This window comes from Corella eumyota, chromosome 1, assembly GCF_963082875.1.
Source record: "Corella eumyota chromosome 1, kaCorEumy4.1, whole genome shotgun sequence".
NCBI lineage: Eukaryota > Metazoa > Chordata > Ascidiacea > Phlebobranchia > Corellidae > Corella > Corella eumyota.
Window position 1 is genome coordinate 17057681 of NC_137490.1, and position 11833 is coordinate 17069513.

Here is an 11833-nt window from a genome sequence, read left to right on the forward strand (position 1 = left end):
ATATTTTTTGGAAAGTTTTTTTTATACGGCATTCGTATTTTGATGTTTTATTTTTTTATTGGAAACACTGCGGATTTGGTAGACAATGACGTTGTGCCACGTCACAGTAAGAGCAGACAACTGATTTATACCATGACATTTTTTATCAAAAAAAAACTCACTTTAAATTAATTTCAAACTCAATTTTTGTGTATAATAAAAATTTAACATAAAGTCACAATTTTAATTAAAACCTCGCTTATATAAAAAGTTTCATTGCTTGTCATTATTTCAGTTTAAACTTCAAAGTAAATTCAAATATACACATTAAATAAGGTCAAAATCTTTAAAATTTACAGATAAATGTCGACTAACTTTTTTTGCAAACTATTTTTTATTTGTACTCTCCACATTAGGCTAAACTAACTGATCCAATTTATCGTAATAAACAGTTTATTTAATTATCAATACACAGTTAAACCAAATATTTAAAAATCAATATTACAAAAATAATTTTTCTCATTATTAGTTGAAAAAGGCGATTTTTTTATATTTTGAAACACTAGATAAAATATTTAATCTAAAATCCTTAAATTTGGCCAATCTAAACTGAAACACACCTGTCTCTAGAAAAACACGAGGCCAAATAAGTTTTCTCGCTATGTCTGGCGCTTTAACTAAACCATCGAAGCATGTAGACTCAAAATTTGCCGTATAAAATAGGGGCCTACCTTGTAAACAGAATTGCACAATGTGCGAAAATAAAAGCTGATCGTTAAAAGTAGATTTCACCATGTGATGTTGCTGTCAATAGGTTAAACTATCTGTTATTGTGACGTTTTAAAGTAAGCGTTATTAATAAGTTATATTTTAATTTTATAATTTTTTTTATAAAAATCAAAAAAATAATTTTGGTCAATTTGTTGTAGAAATAAATTTATTATAAGACCCGTAAATCAGATTTTTTATTTGTAGGACAACTTTACTTTTCAGAATTCGTGTATTTATTTTAATACTTCGTAGAAAATCTGAATCACGAAAATACTTTGTGATAAATGTCATACAGACTTTACTAAGTAAATAATCGATGATTAACCATTTAAATTGCCTTGGGTGGTTAAATGTTATACTTCAACCCTATGTTTACAGTAACATGATATAATGTTTTAACATAATTTTACAGTTTACCTTATTAGAAATTATCTATCTCTTCTTGTACTATTTAATATATACTGATGAAATTTTGATGGTTTTTAAGGGCTTGGCATTGGCAATGTGTTAGTGAACTACATTTTATTTTAATATTTATTTTTTTAAATTTGTAGATAATTAAGAAATGATATCATAATGCAACCATATTTTTATAAAATTTGATATATACATTTTACTTTGGAAAAGGCATCAAACATTTATACAATACATGTAAAATATTTTTTCAGGATTTTATACAAATGTTTTTTTTTTAACAAAGAAAAATTTAAATCGCAGAGAAAATTTTTTAGGGGACACAAAACAAATTTTGCTCTTTGTTGATTTCGAAATGTGAATTACAATGGATTTGTTTTCGAAAGAGCACATGACCATTTCGACTTTAACACGCCCACGCATCAAAAAAAACTAGAAAACACTATTAATAGGAAACCACAAAAAAAGGTAGTAAGACTATATTAGCTTAAAGTCCAAAAAATAAGATGGTTGGGGACTCTTGGTTCTAATACAACGCATGAGTAAATCCGAACAAAGTTCTGGAGATTAAATTTAGGGAACTGATATAAAATTACGACACAAAAAAAGGAAACGCAAACGTTTGTGATGACGTCATAATCATGTGACTTGCCAGCCAAGAGATAAAAATGTTATGGAACCCAGATTGTATTCCACTTTCGTTGATTAGTTTTTTTAGTAGGATTAAATAAAAATACTTCGTGGTTGCTTAAGTTTGTTCTGTTCTCCTTTGTTTTACGCCTAGTTGACATTTTAATTTTACAACACGCAACGTTTTCTCCCAACCTCTGACGTCACGAATACGCATTAAAAAGTTTTTATTTGAAAATCAAAACATGATTTTGTTCGAAATTACCATGAGAAATATTTTGAATAGCAAAAGACCACAAAACAATTTTAACGCTTTCGTTTCTATCAAAATAAAAGAAAACTTTAATTCATATAATTAGGCGTGCAATTTTGCTTTGTGTAATCTCGGGTAACTGAACCCGGTAGTTATCATTCTTTAAAGACAAAGCATAACAAAGGAGCACGGAAAACTAATTGTTGTTGTTGTTAGAATAACCAAACAAAAGTTATAAAGGACTTTCTAATTTAAATTTGCGGCGCCTAATCCTTATTAGAACCTACCTGGAAACCGGTGTAATTATCGACCGCTTATTCAACTTTAAAAATCTGTTATTTTTGAATGTTTTTTGTTTGGATTTTTTCTTATTTTATGGCTTGTTATTTTATGGTAATGAGATTGTAAAATCGAAGAAAAAACAATGGACAATGCTTTGATGTTGGATTATTGCTCGAAAGATTATTACATGTAAATAAAAAGGTTTTAAACCTTAAAATTTTAATTTGCCAATTTGCTAATTTTACTTATAAAAAAACGAATATTTTTGAACAAAATAAAAAATTTTTTGAATATTTAATAAACATCAGATTTATAAAATTAACTATTGCAACAGTATAGTAATGGTCGTACGTTATATAATTTATATCCTGAGCTTATAATATTGACATGTTCTATTTTAAAACCACATTAGTTCAATATAATTATTCAAAAGAAAAGTAAAAGGACAGTGTGGTTAACATGGTAATTGTTGCATTAAATTTACAACCAAATAAAAAAATGACTCAATTAAGCTTACAAAAAATGGAATAAAGTCATACAAATATCAGTGCATAAGGTTCATAAAAAACATTTAAAATAAATAATTTCCAAAGAAAATTAAATTTATTAAAAAATTATAACTAAAATTTAAAAAAACACAGGCCTGCCTCAGCACTAAACCCCAAAGCTTGCCGATGTCTCCAGACCAATGTCCCCTGTCTTATGACGTCATACGCAATAAGTATGACGTCACAATCAGCACCATGCTTCAATAGTTCTTACGCGTCGTTTTCGTTCATCTAGTTTGCTCATAAGGGGTTTAATCATTAAAACAAAGGCACTTGCTAGTAAGATACAACCGGCTAGGTAGAATGAAGTGTCGTAAGACTTTGTATAATCAGTCAACCAACCTAGATGAATTAAAAAGTGATTTATTTAAACCCATATTGAAGTTTTTTCTGGGTATTGTAGTATTGTTTAAAGTATTGTTTAAATAAGCGTTTTACGGGTTTAAACTTTGTTTATAAAGAGGGTGTGGTGACTAAACACTTAACGTCTAGCCTTACGGTCCATTAACTTGATTGACTTAAAAGCAATATCGATCAACTAAAAGTCTTCACACTGGCTCCACCATGCGGAGAATTAAACAGTATGTTCTTACCCACAAGTGGGGGCCCGAGGTATGCTCCTATACCTTCTCCAGCAAGCATAAAACCATAGGCGAGCGAGAATTTATCCTCGCCGAGTAATTGAGCTGGTATAACCATCATGAGACCATAACTACCACTTAAAAATCCAAAACAAGCGGCAAATGCTCCCAGTGACCAAATATTAACACAAAATGGACTGAGTACAGTGCATAAGCCAAAAAAGGTCTACAAAATTTAAAATAAGGACTATAAGTTTTATATTTTTACTGGTGCCTAGACATACGAAGCAATATCTATTTAATAACTAGTTTATGCAGTTTAAAAAATACACTATAGTAAAGTGAATATTTAATTTTTTTCCACAACAATAAACTTACTTGAGCAATTATAAAAACATTGAAAGCTGAAAGATTAAAAAATGTACAAAGAGCTCCAAATCCGACTTTGCCAAGAGCGTTAGTAATTCCCAAAATCGAAATTAAAATTGCCCCTTGATCAATCCCTAAAAAAAATTTAATAATTAAAAAAATCTAAGATAAGGTTTTAAAAACAAATTGGATTAGATTTTGATTTAAGTTTGTCTTTTATAATGTTTTGGTTTTAAATTACTAACCCAACATTGTTGCCCTTGATGGTAAATGGACATAAGGTACAAACTGCACCAGCCATGACAGAAAATCGCTCACAAATAACATTAAAAATATAGGGTCTTGCCATAAACTCTTTGTAGTTTCAGTCAATCTAAAATGGGAAATATAATTTTGGTTTTGTGAAACTTTTTAGTAACTTTAACAAAATAGTAAAGCATACGAATTCCTGTGAGAATATCTTTATTGTTTTCAATTATTTTTACAATTGGGATTTAAAATAATTATGTCTCAGAAAAAGTTTGAAATGTTGAACATTGGGTAAATTATTCAAATTGAATTAGTACTTGGATTACGTCACAATACCTCATCGATGACGTAATATATTGGAACGTGCTTCTTCTTCTTGACCTTTTACTTCTTGTTTTTGCACCGTTACTTTTCGGAAGCATGTGATTGGCCGGATTACAGTCACGTGGTTTCTTTACGACGTCAGACATAGTATCGTCGCAAGTGTCACGTGACAAATCTTCCTCGATAGTTTTGGGCGTACTGTTTGACGAAACCTTAAAAAAACAAATATTGTTTTTTTTTAATTTTTTACAAAACTCGATTAAAAATCAAGTGTTTGCATAGTTTTGCCAATTTACAGGCGTGGCTATTATTTAACGCAATTTAAGCAATTGGTCAAACACAACGAAAGTTTACCAACGCCTAAGCATAGACGGTGAGCACACACAGTATTGACCGTGGTATTGACAGTAAAGAATTTTTTTCCCAATTTATTTTATTAAAATGTAATATTTCCAATAAATCAAGCCCGACTTTAAATAAATATTACAGTAAAAAACAGATCAACGGGTTTTTAAATTCCAGTCATGTTCGAATTACATAAAACAAGCGTTGGTTGACCGCAAAATACGATCAGTTAATATCACACTTAACCCGACTTTCAATGGAAATTTACATGTTTGTAAACACATTTAGTCTAGCAATATAGCATTCCTGAATTACTACCTAAATAGAATGGTTTCCGAGAATATGTACCAAAAATCCCGCGCTGCCCTTAATTTATTTATCAGATGTCTAGCCAAAACATCATAATGCCCTTTTTCGTCGAATTAAATCTAATTTTTGTGTTGTTATTGGTCTCGTTTTACCCCTTATATCATGCTCTACCTGATTACCATATCACTTGTGTTTCTCCATTTCCACAGCAGCGTGTGATGACGTAACTGGTCGGGGTGGACCATCAGGAGACCGCATATGATCACGTGCAACTGAATTCCACCAATCACAAGCAAGCAGCCCTTAAAATCGACAAAAATAAAAAATAACTTGAACAACTTACACTGAAAATTGTTGAACTTTTAACTACATACCCTCCATGTAAATGCCTCCACCAATTTTTTTTGCAAAAATCCAAACAAAAAAGCCCCCACTCCGACACCACCCGATCCAATTCCCATCGCCAGAGGTCGTTGTTTATCAAAATACTGTCCAATAGAAACCACCGCAGCAAGGTTAGCAATCCCACCAGCACATCCTAGGATAATTAGATAACGCAAAGTTATTTTTAAAATTTTAAAGTAATTTTGTTCAAATGTTAATTTTGTTCATTTAGATATTGTAAACCACATCATACAAATTATTAATGTTGTTTCCAAGCAATGTCATATGCAATAAAGGAAATAACGTGTCGAGTTGCTAAGAGCGTGTTATGTTTTTATTTCCGTTTTAAAGGAACCACTCTAGTTAAAATTATCGTTAGCTTTTGGAAGTTTCCTGTAAATGTGTGACTTGAAATTATGACATAATTGTCAACAAAGCAATACAAAGGCGATGTAAGAATTTCGAGTTGAACGGTTGGAAACTTCAAGTGCAATGTACATATTAATATTTACTCAAATCTTACAACTGTTTTACTTGTCTTTGCTTTAATAGGGTTAGATGCGCCAATAATATTGACCTTAGCTTGTTATTATATTGACTTTTAGGTGAAATTTAAACCCGCATTTGCACAGTTCCTTTTTTGCTGGTTTTGCGTGTATTTTGCAAGCATTTAAGATATTGAGCGTTTGAAACGAAATGGCCATACCTGTAATCACTCCAAAGCTAACGCATAGATAAGGAATCCCAGTTGCAAATGAACTTATAATCAGTCCTATTGACATTCCGATGCCACAGCATATGATCACTTGTCTGCAGCTAAATTTGTTTAACAACGCACCCGAAACGGGACCTAGAACAAACAAAAAATATGTTGTTTTATTTGGGGTATATATATTTAGTCTAATGTTTGTACAACGGGCTATATTATATAAAATAACAGTACATCAAAACCATTTTATTATTTTCTTTAACATTAAATATTAATTTATCATTTACATTCCCGATACGTTAAGGTATTTATTTACGTTAGTCTGCTGATTGGTTTTTCTTTAATAAATAATGCATGTTGTAAATGGTCTTAATCTGACTACTAATCGAAATGTTACACCACGCTTAGGGATTTAAAAATATAGCCCTTACAATTGTTTCGTTATGAAAATTAGTTCGGCTTAGCTGTGTGAATGTATCCATAAGTAATAAAAAGCCATTTAAATTAATTAAATATATAATTTCTTTTTAAACTGTGTATTAAAGTATTTTGAATGTGATAAAATTGTGAGTCAACACAAAACTACTTAACAATCATTAAATAACTATAGGAGATAAAATGCATAATCACTTAATGTTTGTACTTAGTTTATTATTATTTGTATTAGAAGTCAATGTTATTAAATATTTTTATTAACCGGGCCATAAAAAAGTAATTTAAAATTTGTTTTCTGTCGTGTGAAAACTATTAACCAATTTATACCAAGTAGGAATATAGAACAACACTCATTTATCAAATATTTTTATCGAGTTAGGTCGAATTTTAGTTAATATTAGTTTAGTATGACTACCGTTATAATAAAAATACTTGTTCTCATTTTTGATATCATTTTTTTAAAGTGTATATTTACCCATTAACAAAGTCGTTCCTGTGGCAATTGATCCAACCCAAGCTGTTTCGCCTCTTCCTGCATCGAAGTCTATCAACCATTCCTCGTACAAAACCCCAACTGAGAACAGGGCACCAAAAGTCAAAGCCCTGATCATAAACGAGGCACATAAAACTATCCATCGGTACTTAAATCGTTCCGCCTCGCTTGGTAGGACACTTTTACGGGCGGACAGGCCATTGTCAGACTGGGCTTTCGAAGTCATAGTTTTTATCTTAATTCTTACAACAGAATATCTTTGTAAAAAGTAATTGTGGCTTCTTGCTTGTATTAAACAATGCCCTAAACGATATATTTTATATATAATTTATCAATTGCACAACCGAAAATATTTTAAAATAAATATTGACTTTTTAAATGCTGCACTGGCTAGACTGAACTGTCCAATTTTTTATTAAACCTTCTGGAACAGGTTACTCTCTGGTTGTACAATTCTAGAACTAACTGTGTATTGTAAATGCAAATCTAAAAACGTATTCAGCGTTTAATTGTTGCTATATAACTGTTAAGTGTCCCATGGCCACGTCCGTGGCCATAAATCACTGACTGGTTATTCAAACTTAACGTTAGACACGTAAGGCAATAACAAACATCACTAAACTAGCTTCTTTCACCGCATGTATCTATTTTCTTTAACAGTGAGCTAATACAGGCTAAAGTCTAACCCAAGTCCGCATTCGTTTCTCTTCGGTCTGCTAACCTTAGGCGAACCGAATCTAATAAAAAAGCACCTTGCTTTATATGTGTGTTATATACTCTATGCTGTTTTGTACAGAATTTTATTAACAGTGTATGCTTTAAAGATTATATGTTGAATGACATCCGGTCTGTTTTCATACACGATTATTTGCATACATCAGAAAAGTACATAGGCTACAACCACTGTAACTTCAGTGCTTTATTACCTAGTCACTCAATTAGTACTGCATTATTCTGATTATCAGAATAGCTATAATTTAAGCATAGATTGTTCTCTTGTAAGCGTAGCTGTAGGCTAAATACTCTAAACCTTTACCTGGCATATCTTTACTAAAAATCATACAGTAAAACGTCAATGCCGAAATGAATTTAATATTTTAATATGAAGCCCAATTTTTGCTACTTTTGCGCGGTAGGCCCAAATATGAAACTACATCGTTAGTTTTTTATTTTTAAAATATTATATACACATCTATTGTTTTACAGGACACTTACAATACATTAACAAACAACCTAATTAACCATAATCCGCTTGTCCAAGTGCGTTGAATGGCCATATTACTCTGTACATAACATGTTGAGTCGTATTTATTTTAACAGTTGCCTGATTTGGTAATGCAAACACACAAACACAACGATATCATTTAATCAATCAATACAAACAATGAAGACCATGTTTTATTGACAAGAAATGTATATTTTATAACATTTTTTGATTTTTTGTCAATTTTTAAATTTAAGAGATAAAATATAATCAAAGCAGCTCGCAAAACTTGCGCTGTGGCATCATCTTGTGGCCGAAAATAAAAGAAATTTACACTGTAAAACATTAGGTAATAAAATAACCATTTTACTTTATTGACTATGAAGATATCAGTTACTACATGGCAAATTACTTTTTAATTCAGTTTGAAAATCATGGTCCTTTATATGTGATATCTATCAAGTTAGTATATTTTTTGTTGTAGCACATCTGGTCAGTTTTAGAATTTATATTTCTTTTACAATTTTTTGAAATAAAAAATAAAAGAATGTGTTTTCTCAAATCAAAATTAAAAAAGTAAAAATTAGATGAAGTAAAAGTGAACTTATCTCTGTTAAACATTTTTTTTAATTTATTATTATTGTTGGCATGTGGGGTTTAAGCGTTACGCATTTCTCTGGAATCAATTTTGTTGATTTAAAATATTACCGTATATTTTTTTATCTCTAAAACACACACATTCTTGTTTTAAAATTAGTTTTATTAAAAAAAAATTAATATAATCCTATCTAATAAAGAAGATGTGTATGGGGGGAAAAGGCATAGATAATACAAAAAAGTCAAAAAAGAGTTCAATAAAATAATCATTGCTTCCTAGGGAAAAGATGCGATTCTAAATAGGAAGAAAACAGTTTGGTTTATTTTTTGTTTTTTCAGCATTTTTGGCATTTTTTTGAAGCAGTTTAATATAAATATTTTTCTTACATTGGCGCATAATACAATTTAAATAGTTATCTATTAAATAAAATAAGTTGGTTTGCTACGAACTTCAAAGAATTTATTTTTAAAAAAATTTGCAAAAACCTATCAAATCGCTTCTAAGATATAATCAGATAGTTGATTAACTTTTGTTTACTAATCAAAAGTAACTATTATTCAAGATGTAATACAGTTATTTGTATTTGTCACTATTCTGATTGTTTAGCAAAATGGTCGCAAATAACGAAATTTTCGAAAACAATTTTGCAGAATTGTTGTATTAAACCAACTCATATAATGTGCATCATTTAAAAGCATTTAGTTAAAAATTAAAATATTAATCTGGCATTGAATTGCCAGATTGCAAAATTTTCCTTAAGTAAGACGCTAACGGTACATTTCACGCTTTGAATACCCTACCACCTCTTTACACAAAATAAACTCCCGTTTGTGATGCTTTATACAATTTGTAAAATTTGGAATTTTACTTCTTTTTCAAAATTTTGTATACTAGAAATGATATTTAGTTATTTGACATCATTCTTTTTTATTATGCGTTAATTGAAAACTTTTTATCGCAACAAGGCCTTTGTAACAAAGTTTTATATATTTTTTTTATTTCAAAAGGTTTGCCAAGTAACAAATTGCAAAAAGTGTACTTTTACACTTGCGCAAAAACTTAAGTATAAATTAAATTGTAAAAATTAACCTGGCTTAAAATAACCAGATATCCAAAATTTTCCTTGAGTAAGGCGTTAACGGTAGCTGAACCATACTAGAAATTTTCCAACTAAGCTCTTTAAAAAAACTACCGTTTGTGGTGATTGCGCTTTTTCTTAAAATTTTTCTGAATTTTGTTTAACGAAAAAATAGTTTAACATTTTTGTAACATACTAAAAGCAAAAAAATAAAAACAGGTTTTTAGTTTATGGTCATCGACCGAACTATTTAATTTTACGGTTCTCGCCAAATTTCTTTTTACATTAACGGTTCTTTATGTATTTATACACTTTAAATAATTTAATATATATTTTTAACAATTTTTTTTTATATTAAAAATTTTATTAATAATTTAAAAAAAACAAAAAATTTGTTTTCAGACTTTTAACGTTGTCACGTGATTTTATCGATTTCACTTTGCTGTCAGTTTCAATTTTTGGACATTTCAATTTAAAGCAAGCAGCTAACATTTGTAATACATTTAAAACTTATAAAAGAAAAATGTTGTTATAATACATTTTTGTTTTAAATAAGTTGTTTTTTTAAATATTTAAGCATTAAAAATTGTTTAAAAAAATAGTAATGTAATAATAACAAAATGTTTTAAAAAATATTAAGATATCGAGACTTTACACCAAAAACTAATTTTTAATCACAAAAAAAATTTGTGATTAAAAATATTGGACTATTTTTATGTTTATTGGGTAAATAAAAACGAATTAAAAAAATTGGGTCGTCGGATATATTTTATTTAGCGACCAATGGTACTATGTAATAAATTTGTCACAAAGATAATTATGCGTCACTAATCTACAGTCTATTTATGCTCATCCCTTCTTTAAATGCCATGGAATATAACCCCTATTCACAATACGAGTTCTATTTCTTTACCAGGCTCGTATTTTTTTGTTCTGGAGAATTTTTAAGTGTTGTTTCAAACCGTATATCGACTAACCGTCTGGTTATAACTAACGTCTCGATAGACTTTTTAATGAATAATTTATAGTTTATACAAAGCAACTTGCCTGCCAAAAAGAAGAAATTTTTTCCTTTCTTGGTTTTATTTTTATGTGACGGGAATAATTTCGCTTAGTTGGCGAATTGTGTAATGAAGTGTGCGCTAATAAGTGAACTTAAAATGCACTGTTTTAAATGCGGCTAATTAGCAAGATTGGACGGTTTTGTTTATTTGGAAAAATAGCTGTTTCAAAAATGTTTAGTTTTTAACAACTTATATAAAACCTAGAAAAGGAAATTTAAATTAGAATTTTTCCAGATTATATTAAAAAATTGTTTTTTCTGTAGTTTGTTTTCTTATAAACATAAAACATAACTTTTTAAGATAAAGCTAGGATAAGACAACTGAACATTTGGACCGGTGCTTAATATTGTTGTGAACTAAACAGTTACTTTAATTGCAAAGTCACAGTCTTTCTGTTTCGTTTAAAAACTTAACGCGATTAACAAAAACAAACATATTTTCTAAGCGACTTATATGTCGTTAGGTTGATTATAGATCGCTTTGTAGCGTTAGGGAGAACTCGCGCAATGTGATTTAAAAACGATTTCTTTGCACAGATCGCGTTTTAAGGAGCTCGCCGATTTGCAATAATCCGCATAGTAAGGTCATAAAGAAAGCATTGTTTTACGTCACAATTGACAGATGTGCTCTTGATTTCAGGCGAACAGTGCTGTAATCAAGCTGCGATAATATACTGTAGACAGAGTATAGTCAGTGTAACAAAATGAGATATAAAACCTTAGGTTTGTTGTTGTTTATAACTTGGATTGTTTTGGTTAATGGACAGTCCTATGCGCCCCTCAACTCAGCACCTTACTTTACTAATACCTGGTAT

General features: G+C 29.8%; 1 protein-coding gene across 1 annotated transcript; it reads right to left on the bottom strand.

The window, feature by feature from the left end:
* Nucleotides 1-2663: 2663 nt before the first annotated feature.
* On the bottom strand, nt 2664-7372 carry LOC145755492 (monocarboxylate transporter 14-like). Its single transcript, XM_082571733.1, has 9 exons — nt 7058-7372; nt 6145-6288; nt 5429-5592; nt 5234-5356; nt 4413-4612; nt 4073-4200; nt 3837-3961; nt 3471-3684; nt 2664-3219 (listed from the first exon to the last, which is right to left on the bottom strand). The coding sequence occupies exons 1-9, from the start codon at nt 7299-7301 to the stop codon at nt 3065-3067; spliced, it is 1497 nt and encodes a 498-aa protein (XP_082427859.1). The 5' UTR covers nt 7302-7372; the 3' UTR covers nt 2664-3064.
* Between the last annotated feature and the right edge of the window lie 4461 nt (nt 7373-11833).

Excerpts from the sequence above, each read along its gene's own strand:
- LOC145755492 (XM_082571733.1), bottom strand. The coding sequence starts at position 7,301 with ATGACTTCGAAAGCCCAGTCTGACAATGGCCTGTCCGCCCGTAAAAGT. Across the intron at positions 6,289-7,057 it reads AGGAACGACTTTGTTAATGG|GTCCCGTTTCGGGTGCGTTG; the intron begins GTAAATATACAC and ends TGTTTGTTCTAG. Across the intron at positions 3,962-4,072 it reads ATCAAGGGCAACAATGTTGG|GGATTGATCAAGGGGCAATT; the intron begins GTTAGTAATTTA and ends AATTTTTTTTAG.